We start from the raw sequence: 26,728 nt of genomic DNA on the forward strand, positions 1-26,728 counted from the left end.
GTTGTGGGAAACTCCCTTTCATGCAGAGGAGGGAGAGCAAATCATGCTCTGAGGAGTTGTGAATCCTGGCTGTAATCAGATCCTGTCTGTCCAGAGCAGGGACTGGCACTACGGAGGGACTGAGTCACTCTGTGGAGACGGAGGAAGGAAATAGAGGCCCTGCTCCTGAGAGCTCTGCCATTGACTCCTCTAGGAGCAGAATCAAGCCTAGCATGTTTCAGTGATAGCCAAAGAGCTAATGAGGAAAACATGCTGGATATGAGGCTGACAGAGGCCTCTAAGGGAATCTATGTACTGGAGACGCAGGGAATCAGTTATGATAAGAATGGAGTCTGCAACCCATTGCCTGCTTGATGATCATATGAGCAGTGCATATAGAGAAGCATAAGACATTAATTATTAACATTAGCACCAAGTAGGCAGGGAGAGGCAGTTTTCCAGATGCGCCAGTTCTTGCGCTCTGTATATATGAGCTTTCTCCACAGCAATTGCAGCCTGTTGCACTGGGATGGAGGGAAGCTGATATCCTATCCACCCCCTTCTGCCATAAGTGCAGCAAGGATGCTGGCTTTTCCCAGCTGGTGTCATTTCTTTGGCTCCCTTTGCTGGCAGGCCTCAGGCTGCAGTGCTGAGTGCAACCCCAGCTCCATGCTGCGGCCCAGGGAGGGGTGAGAAAAGGGCCCTGACTTGCTTCCCCTGGGTCTCCCGGGCAGGTCACCTCTCCTCCCCCTGCTCCCAGTGCCATGGTTCACGGTGCCCCCTTACTGCACGGTTCCCCAGTGCCTGCCAGAGCCACTCAGCTCAGGGTGACACTGTGTCCCTGGCGAGAACCCATCCTGTGCAAACAGGGCCAGCCTGCCGGCGCTGCAGTGCCTGGAAGGGGGCAGAGGGTTTGCAGGGTCAGAGCTGAGAAGCTCGCCATAGACACCCCCCTTGCAGCCCGGTGCAGGCTGTCTTGGGTCCCGCCTGCACCTGCTTCCCAGCCGCCCTAACGGGGACCTCCGCATCTCCTGCTCCCTCTCCCGCCCCGCTGCCCCTGCAGCCACAGGCGATTGCCCGCGCGCTCCCTCGCAGGCAGCCCCCGCCCCAGGCTCCAGCGCCTGGCTTTGGTACAGCCAGCGGGAGCCCGCAGCCCGTGCGAGCCGCACTCCCACCCCCTTTGCGGATCACGCAGTTGGTACAGTCTGCCGAGCCCCAGCCAGCCCGGCCCGGGAGGCAGCCCCAGTTGCACTCTCGGCCGGGCCAGCCCCGCTGGAGCGCTGCCTGCCCTGCCTGGAGGGATGAGCAGCGTGCTCCGGGCTGCAGCGCCCCCTGCACCCGCCCAGCCCTGAGCGCGCCCTGGGCTGCCTGCAGCAGACAGCGCCCGCCCGCCCGTCCGCTGCTGGCCATGTCCGGACCCGGAGCTCACAGCCAGAGCAGGAGGCTGCCCTGTAAGTCCCGTCTCGGGAAGGCTGGTGCGGGGGTGGGTTATTTGTCCGGTGGCTTCCCAGCGAGGGTCCCCCCGGCTCGGTGGGTGGGATCACCCTGCCGCTGACTGTCCGGGAGCAGGCATGGAGGGACATGTGCAGGACCGGGCAGGAGGCGCCCGCTTCCCCTCCCGTGCAACGCCTGCTCCGGGCTCTAACGCTCCCCGCCGCAGGGACCCTCCCTGGCCCGGACAGCGCCCCGGGGTTGAGACCCACGTGAGGCTGAGGGCAGGCTCCTGATGCCCGCTGCACCGAGCGGGGCTTGGACCAGCCCCCTGTATCCCAGCTGCACCCCGGGCACAGTCACCACCGCCAGCCGGAGGCCAGTGCCCGCTCACCCAGGCGCGCAGACAGCAGCTGCCTCCCGCCTGGGCAGCCTCCCGCAGGAGGGGGGCACGCTGCTGCACTGCAGCTCTTACGTGGGCCCAGCTCAGGGGGACAGGGTCGCCATGGGTCACAGTCCTGGCAAAAAAAGAATTAAAACTGAGTCGGATCACTAAGGGTGCAAGTGCTGCCCTACCAGTGCATGACATTTATTGCAGCTGGGATTGTCATAAACAGCCCCCACCCCTGGGCTTTTTCCAGGCCACTTAAAACACGGAGTTTAGGGATTCACAATTATCTTGCAGTGGTCAACAGCCCAGAACAATCCTGACTATTGTACAGAAAGCGGCTGATTCACCCCCGTCCCCAAAGTGTCATATATCATGGGCACTGGCACTGGCCGTCACCCGTGACTCACACACACTTCCCGTCTGTTTCACACAACTTTCACCTACACCCACTCGCTCCTTCTCTCACACACTTACGTTGCACACCCACTCAGCCACACCTGGATCAGCCTTGCACTGTGTGCATCTCTCTCAGCCAAATGTTTGCTCTGTAAATTTAGTCAGACGAGCAATTTCTGCTCAGCCACATACCCGTGTTGTCTAGCCGCCTCCCTGCCTTCTGTCAGTCAGTCCCCTCTGTGTGTGCCTGTGTGTGCCCATGTACAGGGAGGTACTGACTGAGAGGGTAAGGGAGTGAGCTGTGTGTCTTGGGCTGACGGGGGGAGTTGGGCTTTTGTCCGTGTGGAAGTGCTAGCCCAGTGGGGCTGTGCTGCCCCATGCCTTGCCCCTGGCACACGGCTCTCTGAACCCTTTCCTTTTTTAGTGAATTCTTTAGCTCTGGCCCCGGCTATAGCAGCATAGACTCCACAGGCAGCAGCCGCAAAACGTGCTCTCAACAGGCACCAGGCAGAGCACCACCCACCAGTGGTCCCATGGACACTGCAGCCCTCTCCTCCCACGGGCATAGCCCTTCTCTGTCCTTCCCCAGACAATTCAGCCCATACTCCAGTGCCCTCCCACATCCCTCCACACACCCTATAGGGCTCTTCCGCCAGCGCCTTCCCACATCCCTCCACTAACCCCACGCCCTTCTACCAGCGCCTTCCCACATCCCTCCATGCACCCCAAACAACCCGCCCACCAGCTCCTCTCCGTCCCCTCCCCGTGCAGTGCACCTCTTCACCCGACCAAGCAGCAGCTCCCTCACCAAAGCCCTCAGCTCTACAATCCCTATTTCCTGGCTGCTCACCTCTGCACAGCCACCAACCCCCCTGCCTCCATCTTGCAGTCACCATGCACCAGCCTCCCCTGAAGTCTCTTTGCCCTTATGCCCCATGGTGATTGGCTCCTCCATCCTTTTCATCCTTCCATCCATTGTAATATCATTAGTAGTTCTACATGCTGAGATCCAGGCAGTCACATCCAGGGGAGGAATAGCTCAGTGGTTTGAGCATTGGCCTGCTAAACTCAGTGTTGTGAGTTCAATCCTTGAGGGGGCGATTTAGGGAACTGGGGCAAAAACTGGGGATTGGTCCTGCTTTGAGCAGGGCGTTGGACTAGATGACCTCCTGGGGTCCCTTCCAACTGTGATATTCTATGATCTCTCAAGCTGCTGGGTGGCAGGAAGGGCTGGCCCTATCCTGGCATGGATAGCTCTGTGCCCTCAGCTGGGGGCATTCCTTTTGGTGGGGGTGCAGGCTGCTTTCCTGTGAAGCACCAGGCACTGGCCTTTCCCAGAAGCTGGGCCCAGGGCTGGCTGGACCATTGTCTGATCCGGAACGGCAAATCTCTTCTTGTCACCTGTGGAACCTAAGGACAGGAGCAAACCCCTGAAGCAGCAAGTAACCCGGATAGAGAAGCTCCATGGAGCCGAGCAGACAGCGGGTCAGTGAAGGTCTCTGCACAGCCAGGCCAGCTCCAGGCCAAGCTAGGGAGGAGAGACGGGGTGGTATCCCAGCTCCTTTAACGAGTCTCTCTGCAGGACTTGGAAGAGCTCCGGTGTGTGGGGCAGAACATGGTGCCCAGGCTGCCTGCCCACGCAGCCCGCAGCAGCGAGCCTCCCAGCCCGGGTCGACAGACGCAGAATAGCAGGACTCACCTTAGCACTCTAAAAACAGCTGTGTGGGCAGCGCTTTGAAGTTGTGGCTTGGGCTGGAGCTCAGGCTGTAAAGCCCACCCCCATCCTTAGGCTTCAGAGCCCGAGCTCCAACTTCACAGCGCTGTCTACACCGCTATTGTTAGAGCACTAGCGCAAGCTCCTGTAGCCCGAGTCTGTCGACCTGGGCGGGGAGGTTCGCTGCCATGGGCTATGTAGACGTCCCCTGTGTGGCTTATGAGCCTCCCCACCTCCTCTTATCCTCCCTAATGCTCTCCTGGCTTTATCCTGCTCAGGGTTCTATGTCAAGTGAATCAGGCCCTGTAAATAGCAGGGTCTTGTGACGCGGACTCTCCTAGGGAGAGAGCTCTGGGCTGTGGGGATATTTTTAGTGTGGAGTCACGGAGGAGTTGAAGATTGGCTGGAATACCGTTCACGAAGAATCCATGTCAGAAACCAGGATCACAAGGTGCCACCTCCTCACCCTACTGACACTCTTGCTCTCCGCCCTCCTGTTTTTTCCTGCTCTGTCTCTGCTAAAACCACTTCCCTCCCTCTCCCCGCCTTCTGTGCACTCCCTCTCACCCAGCGGGTTTGGGTTTAACTTTTTCCTTTTGCCGCAATCAGAATCTGAGAGGGAGGCTGGGCAGAGAGTTTGTACAGGAGCATTCGGCAGGTTCCAGGCATCCAGTTTATGGTCAGCTCATTGCCACAGGCCTCTTCTAGGTCATTGCAAGGGTTCTGCTCTAGCTGCCTCTCCCCAAGACTGAAGGAAGTTGCAAATTCTTAGGGTGGCTTTACTCTTTATCCTGCAATGTTCTTGCTGAGAGGGGCTGAGACTGGAGTAGCTGCGAGCTCCCCAAAACGTCACTGCCCCGGCCTGTTCACTGTAATGCCCCCTTCTGGCAGGGGTTGGGAGTTCACCTCTATAGATAGGACTCCAATCAAAGGGAGCCCAGGGTACTGTGATTTCCTCCACCACTAGTGTGAACCGGGTCAGTGTGTCCCTGTTCCGGTTCACAGGACCTGGGGTGATGCTTTTGAGGGAATGCCCAGGCATGGCATGGCCAGATCGGGTGTGAAGCTGTGCTCCTTGGAGTTGTTCCCTAGAGAAATGATCCACACCCTGCAGAGTGTACCCCCTTCCCTCATTTATACTCTGTTAACCTCCCCTTTCCCCCTGACCGTACCCCATTAATGGCTTACTCTGTTTCTTTAATCTCTTGGGGAGTTTTCAAGGGATTTAAAGAGACATCAATAAAAGAAAACCCTCTCTCCATCTCCTCTTGGATTGTGCCTCCTTTAACAAGCCAGCCCGCCCCCCCCCTCACCCCCCCCCCCCCCCCCGCCATTCATACTGCCTGGTGCACAGAGTGGGGTTTGTACTAGGATCCAGCAGGACAATGGAAAATGACAAACGTGTCCACTCCCAGCGGAAACACGGCCAGACAAGCTGCCGTGTGCTCAGCTCTGAGCCCAAGAAATCAATGAAAAGATCTCACTGTGTCCCAAAGAATCCATTCAGCCATATCACCCCCAGGGCTCATGTCACCCTCAGTCGCTGGGAGCTACTCACAGCCAGCGCTCGGCACCATTCCCTGCTGGTGTGGAATAGCTGGGAGCTCCTTGCGGCTGGCACTCCTGCGCCGTTCACTGTTATGTTTCCTGCAGGAAGATGGGGAATAGAGGAGCTATGAGCACCTTCCATGTCTGGCCTTCCTGCAGTCACCCTACAGGGTCTCATGCTGAGAGACAGAGAATCCCAGCTGTGCAACCCAGCCAGCAAATCTGCCCTGTTTCTTTTAGTACCTCTTGCTAAGGCAGGGTGGCACTGGAGTCTCTGGAACCAGAACACCTCCCCTGGCTCCTTACATTGCTTCCTGCTGCTGGGAGAGGCTGGGACAGAAGAAACTGAGCAATGGCAGTAGAAGGAAATCCCCATATATGTTTCCTTCTCATGGGCCTGTGGTAGGCTGGCTCCTTTTCCTTCAGTCCCCACACTTGCATTCAGGTCCAGTTCTTCTGTAGGCTTTGGTGCCTAATGAGCAGCAAGAGCCGGAAGGATTTGAAGGCAGCAGGGAGCCTGGTGCCATTTCACACTCTTGGGAAGTGACAACCTGATGTGTTGGGGGGTCAGCGATCCAGGGAAGGCAGTGCTGTGTCCCAGCTGCGAATGTGCATAAGCCTCAGCCTGTTGGTTGAGTGCCTTGTAAGAAAGACCACCAGCAGGTATTTAAACCTCAGAATGAATTCCCTGCAGCGCACAGGGGCTGCATTGTGTGAGTGTGTGTGTCACTTGCTGGGAACATGCCATCCCGATGAGACAATCACAGCAACTGACAGCGAGGAAAATGTGACCATCAGTCACATGGCGAAGGGCAGAGACAGGGAATGTTACTCTCTTTTATTTCCTCCATGGCGGTTATTTAGCTGTAAATACATGAGCAGAGCTCTTGACCTCCTAGAGTGCCTGAGATACAGGAACAGAGCGAGGGGGAGGGGAGAGAGGGAGCTGAGATGAGGGAGTGGGAAGAAGGCTCCATCTCAGTTTCTCACTGTAGTCACCAGTCAGTCACCCCGCTGCACATCTTGCTTGATGCCTGCCTTAGTTACATAATGGTATTTCAGTGCCGGCTGCCTAGCTCGCTAAGAAAAGCTTGCCAAGGAATTTACAGACAAGTTTGCTAATACATCCAGGCACATCTTCCCCATTGAGGCTCTAGCACAACTCGTGAGTGAGAGTAACACACCAGCACCAACTGTTAGTGTACCAGCCCATGCCACCTCCCTGCATCTCCTCCTGGGGGCCTGGAACATCCCATGGTTGTAATTGTCATGTCTTGGGAGAGAGATGTATGACGTGTGCATTAACAGTGTAGAAAATTGCAGACTTAGGATGGCCTTATCCTTTATCCTGCAATGTTCTTGGAGAGAGGGGCTGAGACTGGAATAGCTGCGCGTTCCCCGCCCCATACAGACAGTGCCTCCTTCTGGCAGAGGTTGGAAGCTCACCTCTACAGACAGGGTTCAAATCAAAGGGAACCCAGGGCACTGTGCTTTCCTCCAACACTAGAGTGACTGGGGTCAGCGTGTCCCTGTTTCCACTGTGTCCCCTGTTCCACTGGAATAGGTGCACCGAGTAGATCACATGGTGCTTGTTGCTCTACGGAAAAGTGAAGTTGTAACACATTGGCTCTTGGGCCCCCAACGGCAGTGTTTTTGATCTCTTAGGTTCGTATTGATAGTGCAATAGTATCTAGGGACCCTGACTGAGGACAGGCCCTGCTGTGCTAGGCACTGTACAAACACATAGTAAGAGTCATGCTGTGGTTTTGGAACTCGCAGCACAAAGCGATGAACTAGAAGCCAGCCTGTGGTTGTGGACGCTGTTGATGCCAAGGATATGGGGAACGAGGGACCTTGGGATGAAGTGTGATGTGCAAGAACTTCCAGATCACCTTCTCCAAAGTGTCCCCAGCTCTCAGGGGTTTCACTATAGCTGCTTAATGCCCTCAGTACCTGAACCTTGACTTCTCCACACCATATTGTTGGTACTTGAATTTGCTGGCCACTTTCCCTGGGAAAATTGTGACAAGCCACTGGATGGTCCAGCCTGTTAGCCATGGATTCCAACAATGCTATAGCTGCAGCTTTCCTGGAGCAGTGGGAAGCTGGTGACTCTGCCCTGGTGGGAAAGCACAATAGGGCAGGCTCCATGCAGCTGGGCTGTGTCATTAGTAAGGCTAAGATTTGATCATGGTTATTTTTAGTAAAAGTCACAGACAGCTCACAGGCAATAAACAAAAATTCACGGAGCCGGTGACCTGTCTGTGACTTTACTAAAAATAACCTGGGGGCAGGGCTAGGTAGGGGGGAAGACTGAAGTCCCATGTGGGGGGACTGACAGGCCAAGCCCCCCGCAAGCTGGTCACAGCTGTGGGAAAGGGGTGCGTGGCCCTGGCTGCAGCTCCCACCAAGCCTCAGCTGCAGCCGGGGGTGGCACATGGCCCTGGGAAGCTGCGAGGGGGACGCACTGCCCCCGGCTGCAGCCCCTGCCAAGCCCAGAACACCGCAGGGTTTGGGCGCGTGGCCCCACCTGCAGCCCCAGCCAAGCCCACAGAGCTGGGGCATGCATCTCTGGCTGCAGCCTCCCGGGGGAAGGTGCGGGGCTGGGGCTGCAGGGTCCTGGTTCCAGCCAGCCCCTGTTTTAGGGCAGGGGCGCTCAGTCCCGCTTCCTGAAGCCCTAGACGTCACGGAAGTCCGGGAAAGTCACGGAATCCATGACTGCCGTGGCCTCCATAACTAAATTGTAGCCTTAGTCATTAGCTACCCTGCAGGGGCTGCCAAAGGGGCCCAGAGTTACCTCAATGCTAATTGAGGGAGACACAATCCTTCAGGGTTAACCTGTTCTTTGTGCAGCCCAGAGCTTTGTAATTAGACCACCCCAGTCTCCTCCCTTCCTCTGTGCCGTAGCTGTTCCCCCAGCCCTTCTCTGCCTCCCAGGCTTTCTCTGACACAGCTCTGGAGTTGCCAATGGATTAGCGAGTATGTGTGGGGGCGAAGGGGTGGGGGGTGGGGGCCTGGATTCTGTGTGGCCCTGCACCAGGATAAGGAGGAGAATGAGCTCCTGGCCACTGCAGCAGCAGATGGTGAGACCAGCAAGGAAAGTAAAATGGGCTTAATCTCGACATGTTGTTAAGGTGCTTTCAACATGGGGTTTAGTCTTTTGGCAAAGTGTGTGAGATCCTGGCTGCATGGGCACCTTGCCAACCCAGCCCTTGGCAATGGACAAGGAGACAGACAGCAGCAGGGGCTTGCACTGAGCTCTCGGGTTGCAGTAAGTGGGGAGGCCTAGATCTGTGCTGGGCATCTTGGAACCAGAACTTATGCCAGGCAGGTTGGAGCCTGGAAATGGGCCCAGCAGTTATGGGACAAGCAGAACCAGAAATGAATACAGAATCCCAGGGGAAATGTGCAGGTCACCAGGAGCCATAAGTCACACAGCATTGGCAGCTGGTTCCTGTTTGGTATATTTCAGATGGAGGAGTTTAGCCCTGCTGGGTTTCCCTGGGGCAGGTGTCTGGGCAGGGAGTTTAGCCCTGAGGGGTTTCCCTGGGGCAGGTGTTGGGGGGTGGGAGGGGAAGGAAGAAGAAGTTTGTTTCCTCTGGGGTCCTGTGTTATAACATTCTGGTCCTGATACAGACACGGCCCCTGCCAGCCAGGGTGGGGATCCCAGGCAATTGCTGCCCTTTGCTGGGATCCCCCCGCCCCCTCTTCCAGCAGCAGGAGGTGGGTTTGGTCAGTGCTAGGATGTCTGGGGACACGCTAGGATGTTTGTTTGGTTTCCTTGGTTTCTGCCCTGGCCGGCTGGGTTGTCACATTTTCCTTGCCTGGCCAAGAGCAGCAGAGACGGACCCTGGAATGAGACTCCAGTCTGGGAGCATCCAGGCAGCTGCTGGGATACACCAGCAAGGCCCAGTTTCTCAAAGGTATTTAGGCTCCTAAATTCCATTGAACTCAAACACCTTAGTGGTTCTGGGCCCAGGAAACCAATTGGCCAAGCTAGAAGGGCTGCTGGTTCTTTGCTCCTCTGGGTTCCTAAAGCAGGAGGGACAGAGACAGGCCCTGCTGTGCTTAGGAGGAACTGGCCCTCCATTGCCTTGTTCCCTGTGGAGGGCTCAGCCTTCTTCCCTCAGTGGCTCCTCATTGCTCTTGGGAGCAGAGTTAAACCATGGGAGGGATGAAAGAAATGCAAATGCAAAGATCCAGGCTGGCTGTGTGTGAAGGGGAGTGGGGCGAATGGAGGAGCCTGTTTGTGTGTGTGTGTGGTGAGGGGAGTGGGGACTGGGATTATAGACTGGTGTATGGAGGGGAGTGTTTGCAGGTGGGGGTGGGGGTGTTAATGCCATTTTTTTACTGTCACATTTCTCAGTCCAGTATCCCTGGCACTCAGGGTCAGTTCCTGTTCCTGGGAGAATTTCTGCTGTATTAATATTCAAAGGCAACTCTCTGATTAAGCCTTTGTTAGGCAGCAGGAAAACCAGTGTGAGACAGGCTGGAGCTGAGACTACCCCATATCACACACACCTGAGCTCTCTGGTTACACAGTCCTGAATGTTCAACATCTGGGATGCCATGTTTCTTCTCTGCCAAGAAAGGCAGGTGTGTCATCTAGTGCAGGGGTTCTTAAACTTCATTGTACCGCGACCCCTTTCTGACAACAAAATTACTACATGACCCCGGGGGTGGAGGGCCGGAGCCTGAGCCCTTTTGCCCCAGGTGGGGGAAGAGAGGGGGCTGGAGCCTGAGCCCCACTGCCCTGGGTGGCAGGGACAGTGGGCTGGAGCCCAAACCTTGGGACTTAGCAAGTCTAATGCTGGCCCTGGCGACCCCATTAAAATGGGGTTGCGACCCACTTCGGGGTCCCGACCCACAGTTTGAGAACCAGTGAATAGTGGTTAGAGCAGAGGTCTATGATTCAGGAGGACCTGGTTCTATTCCTGGCTCTAATACTGGGTGACCCTGGGTAAGTCACTTCTGCTTTCTGTGCCTCAGTTTCCCTCTCTGGAAAGTGGGGATAACAGAACATTAAGCCCCTCTCACAGAGGGGGTGAGCGTTAAAGTTTGTAGAGTGCTTTGAGAACCGTGGGAGAAAGGTGGTAAAGCCCAAAGCATGGGACGATCATTGCAGCTGTGGACACCAGGCTGGGCTGTATCACAGGAGAAGAGTCAGTAGCAGTGGCCCCCAGCACAGATTGCACTGCTGGAGCAAGCTCCATGGCTTGTAATACCTCTTCCATTGCTACCAAATCACAATGCACCCCCATAGGTAAAGTAGAGCAGGAGAGAAATACCTATCCTGCAGGACACTGACAGAAGGAATAGGGCGGACTTATGCAGCCCTTCTTGGCCTTGGCTGATCTCCCGTGCCCCATCTGGCTGCATCTAGCCTGTGCCTGATCTTCCATCTTGTTCCTCTACAGCTGACATGGAGCATGGGCAGCGGGGAATGGAGCCAGAGCAGATGCAGCAGCAGCTCAAATTACGTGACAGGCAGAAGTTCTTTGAGGAGGTTTTCCAGCATGATGTGGATTTCTTCTTCCCCATGTCCCACCTTCAGATAGAGCACAGAAGACGTAAGTGCCACCCACCTGGGGTTAGGGGGAGATGTTTGTCACACACAGAAGGGGATGGAAGGCAGTATGGAGGGGATGACCTGTTATTTAATGAGCCCTGAACAGGCCATAAAGATATAAAGATAAGGTCCCTGAATTGCTCACACTGTAAACAAGCCAGTAGGCTAGTCCCACATGCTGGCTTCCCCTGGCATCGCTTTCTCAGTGCTTCTGGTCCAGGGCTAATAGGTTCTCATCTGGCTGGCATTAGTGATGGCCCTCCCTGGTTTTCTGGCCCATGTCTCTGCAGCTCCGCTGGGCAGCATTTCCTCCATGGAGGTGAATGTGGACATGCTGGAGCAGATGGACATGATGGACCTTTCTGACCAGGACACCATGGACGTGTTTCTCAGCTGTGGGACAGAGGATAACAATGTTGCCGGTCTCCTGCCAGGTACATACACAACCCTCCCTGTTAGCTCCCTGCTGTCCCCGCAACCTTCACGCCAGCTGGTCAGTTCTTCGATCCAGTCCAAGCCCTGCTGTGACTCTCTCCAGTCCTAAAGGGCAACAAACTTGGGGCTTGGGCCTGTGGGGTTGGAAAAGTTCACACCAGCACGGCTCTGCTAATGCAGCTCCATTGGCGATACGGCCAATGGAGGCTGCCCTGCAGAAAGGGCACAGGCATTTTCAGCATCATGACATCTAACCTTAGGGAAGGATGCTGTTGTACAAACACCTGTCCCCTGTCTACACTACAGCCACCATTGCTGGGAGCAGAGAATTATGGATCCGTGATTTTCCAGGGCTGATATGCAGTCTTAGCTTTTTAGGGTTTGTAGGACTGAATTCTTGTCCCCCCAAACTGCTCTAGAGCAGCCCCTGCCCCGTCACACCCTGCCACACTCCTCACCACACTCACTTTCCCCTGGGTCCTGATTGCCCATGCTGAGCTCTCTGCACAAAATGTGGGGTGTGCCAAGACCCTGACTGTCTTGCATTGAGCTCCCTCTTGGGAGCGGTGTCAGCACCATGGTGGCCCTAGGCTGGGGCTCCCCACATGGGGAGTGGGGAGCCAGGCAGACCCAGTTACCCTGTGTTGAGCTCATTGCCTGGGGAGGGGAACCCCAATGGGGGAGGAGGAGTCATCAGGAGCCTGATCACCCCGTGCTGCACTCCTTGCAGTGACTCTGAGTATGAGTCACTCTGAGAATGAGTCAAGCCATTTAGCGGCAGATTCTTCTCTGTTTCAGTTAAACAGCCTCACACGTGAAGGCCCCAAGCTGGAATTTTACAAGCGAGACAGAAAAGGCTCCACTGCCAAAAATGGAGAAGGAATGTGAGGCACATGCCCTGCTGCCAAAGTCTGGGACTGGGGAAGGAGACCGGGCTCCAGCAGTAGCCTGGCTCGTGCTGGGGATCAAAGTCGGACTAGGGGACCGGTAGCTCAGCTTGTGCTGGAGGTCAGTGGGTCTGCAGCTCAGTCCTGCTTACGGCCAGCTCGTGTCTCTCGGCTCATGGACAATAAGAATGTTGAGCCCAGTAACTGCCACGCAAATCCCTCCTACCCCCCACCTCTCCTGACAGGGGTAGTTCCAGCCCATTGCCTCATCTCCTTTCCTCCTAAAGGGCCTAGAAACCTTTTGTGCCAGAGTCGCTGGCTCTGCTGAAATGGCGCCCTGCACATATGGAGCCCCTGCAATGGGCTGGGAAAGGGATGAAGGCACAGCCTGCCTGCGGAGGGGTACGGTGGAGGTGAAGGGGGCTGGGCACAAGGCCAGCAAAGATGCTAGCATGTTGTTTTTTTCTGCTAATCTTGCCTTTCTCCTTGGGCAGAGCCCAGCCACTACCAGGAGGAAATCACCCTGCAAGTGCCCAATGCGTCCGAGATCAAATCCCGGATCTCGTCCACATCCTCCGTCTCCACAGACCTGAACAGCCTGGACACCAGCGAGGAGGGGGCCGAGACGCCCGTGGTGCAGTCAGATGAGGAGGAGCCCCAGGAGGACAGCCCTGAAGCGCAGGCGGCCAGAAGCTAGCAGCAGGTTCCCTGCTCTCTCCTCATCCACCCTCCGCATGGACCTGCCAGCATCAGAGGAAGGAAGGCTGCTGGTTGTTTGACTCCTGCTCAGTACACCCCGAGCCGTCTCCCCATCCCAAGGAGCGGAGAGACGGCTTCCCCCAGTGCGTTCTTCAGTCAGCCACAGGAGAAGGAGAGTGGGGCAGAAACAGAGGGGTAGTGTAGTGCTTCAGACATTAACTCTTCAGGCTTTGCTACTAACTCTCCTGCTTCACTCACCTGAACTGCTACCCGAGCCATGGCCTCAGCTGTGCCCATTCCTGGCAAGGCCTCCCCGCAGGATTTCAGCCCCCCAGTCCCAGGGGGACCCCCAAAGGCAAATGTGTAACAAGAGCCTACAGAGAAATTACACTCCTGTCAAATAAGCCGTCAGGGTGGTGTGTGTTATTGGAGAACCACGAAAGCCCAGTGCTTGGTGGGGATGAGAGGCTGGCTAGGAAAGGGTTGCAGAAGGAGGACAAGGAGAGCCTTAGGGAGGGGAGACAGGCTTAAGGCATGGGATGAAGCAATTGCAGCCACACTACCAAGGACAAGACCTCAGTGGTAGATGAGTCAAAATTTCTCAGTCGCCGGAGAACAAGGGTCTTATCGTCATTCCCAGACCAGGCGCCAGCCCAATCCAGTGGCCATTCCTCTGCCCAACATAAATACAAGTGGCATAGTCCTCATTACCCACCCCTGAGGAGAACTATGGGGGTTAATGGGGCAAATCACCAACCCATCCCAATAATAATACTGAGCACTTCTATGGTGCTTTGCATTTTCAAAGGGCTTTGATTGCATTTGTGCTTACAGTGGAGACAGCCTGAGACAGCAGTGAGAATGTACTGATTCCCACACTAAACCCACAGGGCTGGTGGGCGTGGGAGCACTGTGATCTGTAACATGACCCCATGAGTGTGTTAATGCAATTCCCCATGAATTGTACGACCCTTCTAGCACTGCAGACTAGCCCCCTAAGCACAGCATACCCAGCACGGCTGCTGGAGCTCTGGCTTACAAGGACAGATTGTCACTTTGACTCCTCCTTGCTGGCTATTTGTCTTGCCCTCTTCCTACTCCCAGGAATGAGCATAGCCGTAGCCACACACAGATCCGGCTGCATCACCATTTTAGAGAGGTGTGCAACTGCCACCAACTGTTCAATATGGGAAAGCTTTGGCCACCAGGAGACTATGTAACAGAGAAAACAAAGTCACTGCTGTGATGAAAGTGGAGCAGCCTCAAGGAGAGGGAGTCTGGTACATAAATAACAGAGGCCGGGTATTGCTCTAGAGCCAGGCCATTTCCCAGGGGCACTCAGAGCTGCAGAATAGCTAGACACATACTAGTAGACGCTGTTGGACGCTGGCTGCAGCATTTACATCCCAGGTACCATCAAATGACAAGCCAGGTGCAGATGAGTCACATTCTGTCCACAATACTGCCTCATAAAGCATTCTCCAGAGAAAGAGGTTAAAGGGAAAAGAAAGGTCTGAAAAGAGGAAGTGACTCAGCAGATTGGCAACTCCCGAGAGATGGGGGCAGCACAAATGTAGTCCTAGCAATAAGCTAAACTCATGGAAAAATCCAAGAAGTGAATGACCACTGCTGAGCAAGGACTGCCCCCAGGACCCCGATTTCAGAGCCGGTTTGCAGCAGTCTGTGGACAGCGTGGTGCAGGGAGTTCCCTAAGCCCAGAGAATTTGTGTCCAGTGCCCCTGGCTATCCTGGCTCATGCATAGCTGAAGCATTCCAGCACTGCAAGTCTCCACTCCTGTGCTGAGAAGCTTGGCACGTTCATTACAGGAGTGCTCTTCCAGGCCTCAGCTGTTTAGGGATAGGGCTGGGCATACATTGTGAGTTTTGGGGTGTTGCTTGGGGCTGCATTGAGTTCTTGTTTGCGGCTTTGCAAGTCAGAATGGTGGCAGGTGTTCTCCAGCTGTTGGGTTTGGTTCAAAACATTCTCGAGCAAGACCTTCTGTTGTGCAGCATCTGCAGCTCCCATCCAATCTCCTAGGCCTGGAGTCCCTCACGTTCTCTTACAAAGTCCTGGCACGGCGCTCATGTGTCTAGATTCCCTATGGGCTTCTGAGCAAGCACTTGTTCCTGCAAGGTGTGGAGCACTCTGGCCCTGATGTAGAGAAGCATAAACATTTAAGCAGGTGGCTAGCCAATTGAAGTTAATGGGCTTACTCACAAGCATGTGTTTAACCTTAAACGTAAGTGTTTCACTGGATCAGAGCCAGCGTGCTCTGCACGTTGCAGGATCACGCGGAACTTCTCCTATACTCCCATCAGTACTTAGGGAGCACTTCCAACGTAGGTTTCAGAGTAACAGCCGTGTTAGTCTGTATTGGCAAAAAGAAAAGGAGTACTTGTGGCACCTTAGAGCTACAGCTCACGAAAGCTTATGCTCTAAGGTGCCACAAGTACTCCTTTTCTACTTCCAACATAGGAGACTTGTCTCTGAACATTTTGTGTGGATCATAGTATTCATTATTAAGGCTACGTTTTAGTCATGGGTATTTTTAGTAAAAGTCATGGACAGGTCCCGGGCAGTAAACAAAAATTCACGGCCTGTGACCTGTCCATGACTTTTACTATATTCCCCTAACTAAAACTTGGGACGGGGGCTGCTGGTGCTCGGGGTGGGGGTGGTCCAGGGGTGCCGTGGGTGCTGGGGGTGGGCAGCGATGCGCAGCCTGGGACCCCCCTGCTCATGCTGGGGGGGTTGAGGGTTGGGCTTGCAGGCTCCCTACCCAGCTCCGCATGTCCCTGCAGCTCCTAGGCGGCCGAGGGGCCAGGGAGCTCCGCACGCTGCTCCCGGCACTAGCGCTGGCTGTGCTGCTCCCATTGGCTAGGAACTGTAGCCAATGGGAGCTGCGGGGGCAGGACCTGCGGGCAAGGGCAGCGTGCGGAGCACCCTGGCTCTTCCATCGCCTAGGAGCTGCAGGGCCATGCCAGTTGGAGCCGGGGAGCCCTCCCACCCCAAGGTAAGCACCCCCCACTCCTCCCAACGCCTGTCTCTAGCCCTGAGCCCCCTCCCACACACCCAAACTGCTGCTGCTGGCCCAGGGGCTGCCCGGCTCGGGAAGCCCCTGAGCCAGCACCAGCTGCTGCAGAAGTCACAGAGAGTCATGGAATCCGTGACCGACGAGACAGACTCTCAGCCTTATTCATTATCTTTGTACATTTGGGAACTCTGGAATTCAGCATACGCCCCAGACATTGGAAATGGCAGAAATGATACAAGTTTGGACTGTGGTATTTTAGGAATGATTTTTTGCATACACAGCTACCGGGAAAAACAACAGCACTTTGTCTTGGTTGCTTGTCTGGCTGAGAGACTGAGCTATAAACTGATGTGCGTAGCTTTTATATCTAGTTAAGGATAAGCAGGGCAGGACCGGGGGTCCCTTGCACGGCTAGCTCTTTGCACTGTGTCTACCCTATAATATAAGATCCTGCTCTTTGGCATATGTTAAAGCTTTGCTGAAAGGCTGCACTGTGCTCCGGTAGGCAGGTCAGACTATTCTTAGTGAGATGCTAAACCTGCCCTGTGTGGTATAATCCATTAACTCTGAGGAGATTGCAATGTAGTCCTGAGGTTAATGGTTCAATAAAATTTCAGGTTCAAATGTGTGTCGTGTCTGCCCTCTAGTGGGGAATGTAATTAGACATTAGAAATGAGTGCAGGAATTAGACATGATTGCCTGCACAGCCCCTGTAGAAAATAAGAACTTGTTCTCGCAGAGTAGACCTGGTGAGATGTTGTTGTTTCACACTGGCACAGAGAGCAAAAACAACTGCCAGCACTTGTACAGTGCAACAAACTCAACATCCTAGCTCCACAAGAAATTAAATAACTGCTAACAAGCCTTTTAACCAAGCCCTTCAAACAAGAGAAAGTTTGCCAGGGTCAGAATCTGCTTTATCACTCCATCTGTTCAGTGCTGAGGGAAGTGGTCAGGCCCGCTGTCATCCATACTGACAGCTCCAGGATCAGATTTCAACAGACCTCAAAACCCAGGAACATGGTGCCTGGAGGATATTCATTAGACAAGTAATCCCAGTGCTAAACCACAGATATACTGGCCACAGCAGCAAGCAGTAGAATGTTAGAGACAGCAAGTGACAAAGGCCCTAAAAGCCCAAACACACTCCTGGAACTGGAATTTCCATGCCATCAGGTTCATGTAGAAGAATTTTATAAGAAAGCAAGGCGAAGTGGAGAGATCAGTACACCCTGCTCCCACTGATCTGCACTCAGTTACCGACACAGCTTTCAGAGGTGCTTGGCTGGATGTATATCCAGATTAATATTAAGGTAAACATGTCTATATAATATAAATCTTCCTGTTTCACAGCATACACCATGATTAGCTTTCAGTATTAGGAAGAAAATTCCTCTTTGGGCAAATTATTACATAACTGTCTATTGTGTGTTTTTAGCAACTTCTGCTAAAGTATCTATTACAGCGGAGGTGGGCAAACTACGGCCGATGGGCCACATCTGGCCCGCGGGACCGTCCTGCCCAGCCCTTGAGCTCCTGTCCCCCCCTCTCCGCAGCCATGCCGCCAACGCTCTGGGCGGTGGGGCTGTGAGCTCCTGCAGGGCAGTGCGTCTGGCTCCGGCCAGGTGTCGTGGTGCGGCTGCCGAACATGCTGCTCTGAGCGGCATGGTAAGGGGGCCAGGGCCAGGGGACTTGATAAGGGGCAGGGGGTCCTGAGCGGCATTCAGGGGACAGGGAGCAGTTGGATGGGGCGGAGGTTCTGGGGGGGGGCGGTTGGGGGAGAACGGAGGGGTTGGATAAGTGTGGGAGTCCCGGGGGGCCGGTCAGGGGGTGGAGTGTGGACAGGGGTCGGGGCAAGCAGGGAGCAGGGGGGGTTGGATAGAGGGTGGGGTCCTGGGGGGCAGTTAGGGGCTGGTGTTTCCAGGAGGGGGCGGTCAGGGGACAAGGAGCAGGGGGGTTGGATGGGTCAGAGGTTCTGAGGGGGGCAGGAAGTGGGAGGGGTCAGATAGAAGGCAGGGGCCAAGCTGTTTGGGGAGGCACGGCCTTTCCTACCCGGCCCTCCATACAGTTTTGCAGCCCTGATGTGGCCCTCGGGCCAAAAAGTTTGCCCACCCCTGTTCTACAGGCCAACGTCAGAGACAAGCCACTGGTTTAGATGGACCCCAGTTGGATCTGATATGATAATTCCTCTGTTCACAGAAATACTCATTTTCCCAGGATAATCCATGTTCTATCACCTTGAAAAACAGATGTTGATCTATATCCCCCCCCGCCCCCAAAAACCCCATATCTAAGAAAGGTGACAACTCCACAGGCCAGAGAAGTTGTCTTTGCAGTCAGAGAGTGGGGTACAGAGGCCTTCACCTCTAGGGTACAAGTTCCAGCTCGTGACCCTAGGTTAGGGCCACTAGCTAGCTTGGGGCAGGCCCCAGGGAACAGGATAAGGAGCATTCTGCACCCAAGGCACCGACCGCATCAGATCCAGTCCCAGAGCAGGTTGGAGGTGACCCAAAGGCCCCCCTCCGCCGCTGCCCCCTGGCCTGCGGGAGGCCAGCTGGCGGGCCGCGGTCCTGTCAGTTCTCGGTGCACATGTCCCATTGCAAGCAGCACGAAGCGGGCTCCCCGGCCCCGGGGCCGATCCGGCCAGAGCGGGGACTCCCCGCTGCGGAGAGCGGCGCGGCGCAGACCCGGAGCTGCCCCGGCGACGGGACCAGAGCTCCCAGCGACCCCCCCGTGTTGGTGTGTATGGGGGCGGGGGGGCTGCGAAAGGGACGAGCCACGTGGGTGCAACTCCCTGAGCCAGAGGCCAAGCCCAGGGGTTGCGGCGGCGGCGCGCGCGCCCCGCGACAGGCACGCGCCTGTGCCCCCCGCGGCCGCGCCGGACCCCGCCACGCGCGCCGCGGAACTCAGGGTCACCGCGGCAACGGGGACGCTGCTGGGGCGGGGCCGAACGAAAGCCCCGCCGCGTGTCTGCTCGAAGTCCCCGATCACGCCCCTCCACCCGCCCCCGCCAGGCTGTGCCGGAAGTGCCTCCCCATTGGGTGAGCGGGCCGGAAGCGGAAGTGCCGAGGATGGCGGGGGCTGCTGCGGCTGGGGTGCTGGGGCTCTTGCTGCTGCTGGGGTCTCCGGGCGGCTGTGGGGGCTCGACGGCGGCCCCCCGGGACAGCCTGCGCGAAGAGCTGCTGCTCAGCCCGCTCCCTTCCGGGGACCTCGCCGCCACCTTCCAGTTCCGGGCCCGCTGGGACTCGGAGCTGCACCGGGCGGGAGGTGAGAGCGGGGCCTGGGGGGGCGGGTCTGGAGTATGGTGAGCGAGCCCCGGGGCGGGGCTGGGGCTGATCCGTTACCGTCCTGCCTCAGTGGCTGGGGCCGCGCCGCGCCGGGGAGCCGCGGGGCGGGGTGAATGGTGGGCTGAGGCGGGGTGCAGGGCTGTGGGGGCGCTGGGTGGTACGGGCTGACTGGGCACACGACCTCCTGGCCTCGCCCTGCAGGTGTGCCGCTCACTCTGCTCCCCGCAGTCTCTCACTACAGGCTCTTCCCCAAGGCTCTGGGTCAGCTCCTCTCCAAGTACTTGGTGCGAGAGCTGCACCTGTCCCTCACCCAGGGCTTCTGGCGAACACGGACCTGGGGACAACCCTACTTGCAAGCTCCAGCCGGGGCCGAGCTCTGGGTCTGGTTCCAGGACTCTGTGACTGAGTAAGTGTCTCGGGTGGTACCACAATAACCATTCTAAAATAAAAGTATTACAGCTTGGAAATGCCCAAGCTTCACTCACCCAGTGGTGTGGCATTGGCCTCTTCCCAGCAGCCCAAGGGCCACACCTAACTGGCACCCAACGGACTATATTGCAGTTACTCAAGTTTTTAATACTGATCGGTAGCCTCTAAACATTGTGGGGTGATTCATCTGCTGGCATAAATGGGCATGCTTGGATATTATGGCAGTGAGGGCATAGAAATACCAATAAATAAACTGCATTGCATCTATTTATCTTATTGGTGAATTTGGCCCTATAGGTCCCAACATATAGTTCTCCATCATCTGCTGTCACCTATAGTCTGGCTGTTAGCTGCACTGTAGATTGGGCTGCAGTGTGGTCTCCCTTGGGTTAGAGAACTGCACTCACAAGGGAGAATTTGCAATGTTATAGATTTCTAGAAGAAAGTGTGGAATAAGTTGCTATTCTAAGGGTGCCAGGATCTGGCCTTGTGTTTGCAATGTACTGTGCACATCTGTGATGTTCTGTAAACAATATTTGTGTTTACTATTGGAGCAAGTGTAATTATTTTGTGGGCTGTACATTGACAAGATTCCATTTCTCCTCTTTCCACCCCAACCGCGATACCCTTGTAATCTGTGTGCTGTGAAATACCATCTATAGCTTACTTTCATGGACATCCTTCCAATGTCAGTGCTCAATAACCTAATTTCTGTCTGTCTGTCTCCCATGCCCTTGTTTTATTATTGTCTGGTTAAGACTCCAGTAGCGATATTTACACATTTATTAACAGCCCTCTCTTTGCAATGATCTATTCATTTATCAAATACGCTTTACAAACTTTTAATTTCAAATAGACCCCTATAGATTTGGGGGAGAGAGACAGTTGTGTAATTTGTTGCCTCTTATGTTTCTCATTCAGTGTTGATAAAGCCTGGAAAGAACTTAGTAACATCCTCTCAGGGATATTCTGTGCCTCTCTGAACTTCATAGATTCCACCAACACCGTCACTCCAACAGCATCATTCAAACCTCTGGGTTTGGCCAATGGTGAGGCAGGACCTGTATGGAAGGGCTGGCTTTGCTCTGTGGGGGAACGCTTATTGATTGTTGACGGTTCACTTCACTGTTGCTGTGGTACTGAGGGCAGGGTTTGGATGCAGGTCCTGGGAGAACTCTTGGGTTATGCTAACATCCTAAGTATAGGTCTTCTAAGTGAATTTGGAAGTGGTGAGGTATCAGAGAGCTCTAGAAACTGAAACCACCTATGTTCACAGGACTTACACAGCATGGGCAGCAGGCAGGCTAGATTCACCCCCACCAGGGTCTCATTCCTCACCTGAAGGGACCACTTTTAGGGGAAAGGGGGGGAATTTAAGTGCTCTGGCTCATTCGGTCCTCTTCTCTGAGACAAGAGGGTCAATTAGTGCCAGTTGTGATGATTATTGTGATGCGGATACCTGCACACTAGGAACTGGACGGAAATGTCAAACTAACTTCATACGGGCCGCTGGCAGTATGAAGCATCTTCTAGTCCCCACCAAACTCAGCTTGATTTGAACCAGTGACCTAAAGGCCCTCTGATAAGAACCTGAATAGAATAGCTTCCATACCTCAAGTTATTCAGGCCCTTCTGTGCAAAGAACTGTAGAAAGTAAGAGGACTGGAAGCTTGCAGGCTGTTCTTCCAGAAACTAGATCAGAGGGTTTTTTCCTTTATGTTGGAGATACACATAGCTGTCCCCTCAGATCCACTGTTTGATAAAGTGGCCGCGCAGTAGTCTCCTCCCTTTTCCACAGAGCTCATGGGATTCTAGACCCCTTCAGAGACTGATCAGCTTTGGGGAGTGAGGAGTGTTGCTTTGGTGCATGTGGTCAGACTAACACCCGGTTCCTAACCCTCCACTCCCCCATTCCAGTTACAGATCACCATCTCCTGAGATATGCCGTCTTGCCCCGGGAGGTCGTCTGTACTGAGAACCTCACGCCTTGGAAAAAGCTGCTACCATGCGGTTCAAAGGTGAGGGCAAATCCCAGGCTTTCCATTGCCTGATTAGGTCATAGCCAGAGTCTTTGGAGCGGGGTTCCCAAAGAGCAAATGTTTCTACATCGCTATAGCTCCCATTGGAGTCCCGCTCCGATCTCAGTAGGAGCAGGTGGAGTTGGGTTACTTGGTGAGCAGTGAAGCCTCTGCTGGGCTCTTTGAAAGTTTGAGGTGCCTGATAGCTTGTTGGTGGTTACCTATGTGGCTGGTGATTCAATCATGTTTTCTCTTTCACTGTCTGCAGGCTGGTCTTGCTGTTTTGCTGAAGGCAGAACGTTTGTTCCACACCAGTTACCACTCCCAGGCAGTGCATATCCGCCCCATCTGCAGGGTGAGTACCATCACTAGTGTCCAAAATCTGGTGAGCAGGGTGGCATTTCTGAACAAGTTGATAAGACCCTTCATGGGTCTTGTAATGAATGAACATGTAGACTGAACACTAAGAAGCATTTCCTAATCATTTGGGTTGTTAAACTGTACCAGACAAAGCCCTGGAGAATACACTGTAGGGAACAGCTCTGCCCTGGCCCTTGTGAAATAGGCTGGCTGGGACCTAATCCACACACATTTAACTCGTATGTTGTCCTTCTCCACTCTTATGAGTCCCATCTGGGCCTTGCAGTGTGTCTCATGACCCTTTTATAGCCCCATCTCCCTCTTCTGATGAGTCTTACCCTTCTGGAAGGTGGGTTTGTGTTGAACACAGTCTCTGGTTTGTCTTGTCCTCCAGGATGCTTCGTGTCTGAGTGTCTCTTGGGAACTTAGACAGACCCTCACCGTGGTCTTTGACACCTTCTCCATTGGTCAAGGAAAGAGAGGTATCTGGAATAACCTGTAGTATGTTGTGTTCTGTGGGCTTACTGAGCCTCATTCACTCACATCCTGGCTGACCTCTCTTTGTGTCTGTCTTCTCCAGACTGGTCCCTTTTTAAGATGTTCTCACGCACTGTCACTGAAGCTTGTCCTCTTGCATCTGAGAGCAAAATCTATGTTGATATTTCCAGTAAGACCCAGGTAACACTTTCTGTTCATTGTCCTGCCTAGTACCCTGACATAGCATCTTGTTAGAAGGAATTTGGATTCCCTGCAGCATTGTCTGCTGTCTCCAGTCGCACCAGAATGCAGAGATGGAACTGCCCTGGCATGCCGTCACCCAGAGCTCCCTGCAGGGATGGGATTCTTGATGAAAGGATTCCTATTGTGATTTGGGCGGATGTGTCTATTTATTGAAAGAGTAAAATTACTATAGTACTGTCCAGAAATGGAGATGCTGCAGTAGTGTTATGGAAGGTCCTGAGCTGGCCCTGTTCCAGGGGGAGCATTCCTAGACAGAGTACAGGCCAGTCACTTCCATGCAGGGGAATGCTAAGGACCGTCTTTCTGTCTACTGGTTAATGCAGGAGTTGCCTTTCCCTCCTATGTGCTCTGCTTACATTCGCAGGAGAATGAACTGCTGGAGGTGACCCCACCTCCACTGTCTGTGCATGAAGCATCTGTCCAAGGAGACAGGAGAACCTATGCAGTCTATGACTTACTGAGCCCCTTCCTCTTTAATGTGTCTCGCAGCCTCAACGTGCAGCTGAAATGGAAACGGCCCCAGGACAGCTGTGAGTGACTAGTGGCTTCATTTTACCTGCACAGTGCATAACTCCAGCTCCTCCCCGCCCAACCAGTTCTTAATATGCCAACCTGGAATGTGGATTCTCAGACTCCTGCTGCTGGTAGTCACTGTGTGGGCCTTGAGAAGGAGGAGAGGACTGCATGCTTCTTGCTGGGGAGAGACTTATAGCAGCAACATTCAGGAGACCCTTCCTGCATCCCACTCTGTGCCAGGGTGTGAGGCAGAATCTGCCCCCTGTCCCCTCTTCTGCTCCATGTGAGGTGGGAGGCAGTAGGAACCATGTGAAAGGGGAATGCCCCTGGCCTCTCAGCTCCTTGCTGGGTGGATAGCACTATTCTTGTGTTCAGAGTTACAGCTGGGCTTTGGTGTTACTAGCTCCTGTTTGATTTCCCTGTTGCAGTGGATCTGTCAACACCTGTGCTCCATGCTCAGCGCTATGTGAGTGGATATGGCCTGCAGACAGGAGAAATCAGCACCCTGATTTATAACACCCACCCATACCGGGCTTTCCCTGTGATACTACTGGAGACCGTGCCCTGGTACCTGAGACTCTACGTTCATACTTTGGTCATCACCACCAAGGGAAAGGAAAACAAACCAAGTAAGGAATACACACTGTGCAGACTCCCCTGGCCCCAGGGTCTCATTCCAGAGACCGGTCAGTCCCTGCCCAGGTTCCCAGGGATTCAGTGTGAGCTCCTTATATACACTGTGCTATTGTGGAAAGCTAACTTCAGAAACACACCCTCAAGTTTAGCACTAACAGCAGCGTCTGCTCAGGAGAGTCCCGGGGCTGGAATAACTGCAAGCCAGCATTGGGGTGTCTGAGCAGAGTTGTGTGTTCAGGAAACTTGCACATGTCAGTTCAGTTACAGCCTTGCTCTTATGAGCATTACACTTTAAGAGTAAAGGGGTTGGGTTGATAATGGACACACACAGAATAGTCTGTGGGTGTTCCATTATCCTCCATGGTGATGTGTAGCAGGGGTGGATGAGAACTTCTTCCCTTACAGTGGTGTCTGAGTAGATGGGGAGAGGCATCCTGGGTATTCATCACAGAGCCTCTCTCTGACATGAGAATCGTGTTGATCTTTGTGTGTCGTTTTGGGTTAGTGAAAACTGGTCAACTTGAGCATCTTTTGCTTTTTAATGTTGTCCCTGTGAATTACATGCTGAACCCTGACTGTCCAAAACAGAGCATAGCACAGTCCCTGCCCTGAGGAGCTCATGCTCTAAGTGGGGAGAGCAGAAGCCATATGGGAAGGGTTGTGTGAGGTGTGTGTCATCCTGTGCCCTCTCTTGTAGGGGAAAGTGGAGGCAACAGTATCTATCAGTGCCGTCTGTGTTAGTGGGGAAAGTTCCCAGCAGGGTGACAAGTGACTGTCTTTGGTGTTAGGTTATATCCATTACCAGCCGGCTCAGGACCGAAGGCGGCCCCATCTGCTGGAGATGTTGATCCAGCTCCCAGCAAACTCTGTCACCAAGATCACCATCCAGTTCGAGAGAGCCTTACTGAAGTGGACAGAGTATACCCCTGACCCCAACCACGGCTTTTATGTGAGGTAAAGCCATGTGCCCCTGCTATGGGGTAACTTACGTACTGTGGGCCAGACTTCTGCAGGGCTTTCCCTTTCTAGACCCATCACGGGTTCTGGGCCCAATGCCGCACATAACGCTGGGCTCCTGGTGTGTGTGTTGTTTGCCATTTGTTTTCTAGCATGACTGAAGACTGCATCTTTCAGACTCTCTTGCTGCTTTTGTCTCCTTAGTCCATCTGTCCTGAGTGCCCTGGTGCCAAGTGTCATAGCAATGAAGGCAGAGGATGCAGAGCAGAGTCCTCTCTTCATTTCGCTGTAAGTGCATCTTTTCTCTGGCCATGGGGGAAAGGGAGGGGTTGCTTGTTTTGGGCTGCAGTTCCTAGGCACTTGCTGCACACGGGTCTCACACGTGGTAGGGGCTAATCTACATTTGCCAGCACTCCGTTTCCTGTAGAGTTACTCAGTAGTCTTCTCAGTGACATGTTCAGAATCTGAGCCACGCACTCCACCCCTTAGGAGCCCATGTGAGGGGAATGGCCACTTCCTGGAGTGGGAGGAATGAGAAGGCCGCGTACAACCATCTCTGTGTGCTTGTTCTCATGCAGGGCAGCCACAGTTTCAATGTGAACCTGCAGAGTTTGTAGAGTGGCTTCCCCTGTAAGCCCTCCACTTGGTCTGGGATAGTCCTGTGCCCAAATGAATATTCCTCCTGTGTGTGCTTTTCCCTCGGGTGCTGTCAGCTTCTCCCAAGGGGCTCAGGTTCATGATGGGTCTTCAGAGATGACCAGGCAGGAGTGTCTAATGCTGGCTGGAGAGTGGGGCCCAGGTTCTAAGCGGGGTGTAACAAGTGCACCTTTGGGGTGACTGTCAGAGCCAGGTGGGCAGCATTGCTCACCATCACACTAGAAAGGATCCTGCTGGAATGTTTTGCATGGGATGATGTTCCCCACCCCCCCACTTCCATCTCCAGATTTCCTTCTTCCGATGGCTCCAGCTACTTTGTGCGTCTGTACACCGAGCCGCTGCTGGTGAACTTGCCAACGCCTGACTTCAGCATGCCATATAACGTCATCTGCCTGACCTGCACTGTGGTGGCTGTGTGCTACGGCTCCTTCTACAACCTACTGACCAGAACCTTCCATGTGGAAGAGCCAAGCAGGGGAGGCCTGGCCAAGCGACTGGCCAACATCATCCGCAAAGTCAGAGGGGTTCCACCCCTCTGAGAGAATCCAATGCAGCCAGTGCAGTGGGCATGTAATGTGGGCTTCAATGGGACGGCTACAGCCAGGGCTTGCAGGGAGACTGTGAGAGGACAGGAAAACATTGCTGCCTTATCTCCTGCTGCCTCATGTACCTCTGTTTCTTGAAGCCAAGAGGGCTGGGATAACTTCCACCAGTTAAGAGGCTGCTGGGAATTGTAGTCCCGAAGCTCCATGATCACAGAGAAGTGCAGAGCCAAGTGATCAGGAAAGAGGTGTGATAGTCCTGTTCTGAGGAGGGGTAATTTATGTTCTGTAAAAAGATACCAGAAATAAATCTGAGCTGTTCTGTAGGCCTGTGCTGTTCTTTTTTTGTAGCTGAAAGGCAGATGGTTCCAGCTTCTTCTGTCCCCTGGTTTAGCCTCCCACGTCAGCCCTGCCCCTGTAGGGACACTCATTCACACTCCTGACTCCTTTCCTGGGCCAGCTGTGTTGCTGGGCATCTCAGTTAAGTACTCTTACCCCCTT

General features: G+C 54.3%; 3 protein-coding genes across 7 annotated transcripts in view; all 3 read left to right on the forward strand.

The window, feature by feature from the left end:
- The window catches only part of SYS1 (SYS1 golgi trafficking protein), a 51,768-nt gene extending 40,763 nt beyond the window's left edge, over positions 1–11,005 (forward strand). Inside the window, exon 4 of the mRNA XM_043527467.1 lies at positions 10,877–11,005. Coding sequence (XP_043383402.1) covers positions 10,877–10,880 — 4 coding nt within the window. The 3' untranslated portion in view covers positions 10,881–11,005. The remainder of the gene's footprint in view (positions 1–10,876) is intronic.
- Positions 1–16,708, forward strand: part of DBNDD2 (dysbindin domain containing 2) — a 55,841-nt gene extending 39,133 nt beyond the window's left edge. For 2 of the 4 annotated variants that reach the window (XM_043527466.1, XM_037915264.2), the window contains 3 exons: positions 10,877–11,029; positions 11,319–11,462; positions 12,845–15,678. In XM_043527466.1, the coding sequence (XP_043383401.1) occupies positions 10,877–11,029; positions 11,319–11,462; positions 12,845–13,047 (500 nt within the window). In that variant the 3' untranslated portion in view covers positions 13,048–15,678. Of the gene's footprint in view, positions 1–1,183; positions 1,431–10,876; positions 11,030–11,318; positions 11,463–12,844 lie in introns of those variants that run through there. The other 2 variants (XR_006285534.1, XM_037915263.2) reach the window with 2 other exon arrangements.
- Positions 16,709–19,093: 2,385 nt separating this feature from the next.
- On the forward strand, positions 19,094–26,553 carry PIGT (phosphatidylinositol glycan anchor biosynthesis class T). 2 transcript variants are annotated; one of them, XM_037915895.2, is made up of 12 exons: positions 19,094–19,351; positions 19,600–19,777; positions 20,722–20,849; positions 21,718–21,818; positions 22,087–22,173; positions 22,573–22,660; positions 22,759–22,856; positions 23,284–23,449; positions 23,864–24,064; positions 24,860–25,025; positions 25,233–25,316; positions 25,972–26,553. In XM_037915895.2, exons 1-12 carry the CDS (start codon positions 19,156–19,158, stop codon positions 26,222–26,224), a joined length of 1,746 nt encoding a protein of 581 aa, XP_037771823.1. In that variant the 5' UTR covers positions 19,094–19,155; the 3' UTR covers positions 26,225–26,553. The 2 variants fall into 2 exon arrangements, with proteins under 2 accessions (XP_037771823.1, XP_037771822.1); XM_037915894.2 differs by having other exon boundaries at positions 19,103–19,351; positions 19,573–19,777.
- Positions 26,554–26,728: the final 175 nt, after the last annotated feature.

The sequence above is a fragment of the Chelonia mydas genome, chromosome 13, assembly GCF_015237465.2.
Source record: "Chelonia mydas isolate rCheMyd1 chromosome 13, rCheMyd1.pri.v2, whole genome shotgun sequence".
Lineage (NCBI taxonomy): Eukaryota > Metazoa > Chordata > Testudines > Cheloniidae > Chelonia > Chelonia mydas.

Excerpts from the sequence above, each read along its gene's own strand:
- PIGT (XM_037915894.2), top strand. The coding sequence starts at position 19,156 with ATGGCGGGGGCTGCTGCGGCTGGGGTGCTGGGGCTCTTGCTGCTGCTG. Across the intron at positions 21,819-22,086 it reads TGCTACCATGCGGTTCAAAG|GCTGGTCTTGCTGTTTTGCT; the intron begins GTGAGGGCAAAT and ends CACTGTCTGCAG. Across the intron at positions 25,317-25,971 it reads AGTCCTCTCTTCATTTCGCT|ATTTCCTTCTTCCGATGGCT; the intron begins GTAAGTGCATCT and ends TTCCATCTCCAG.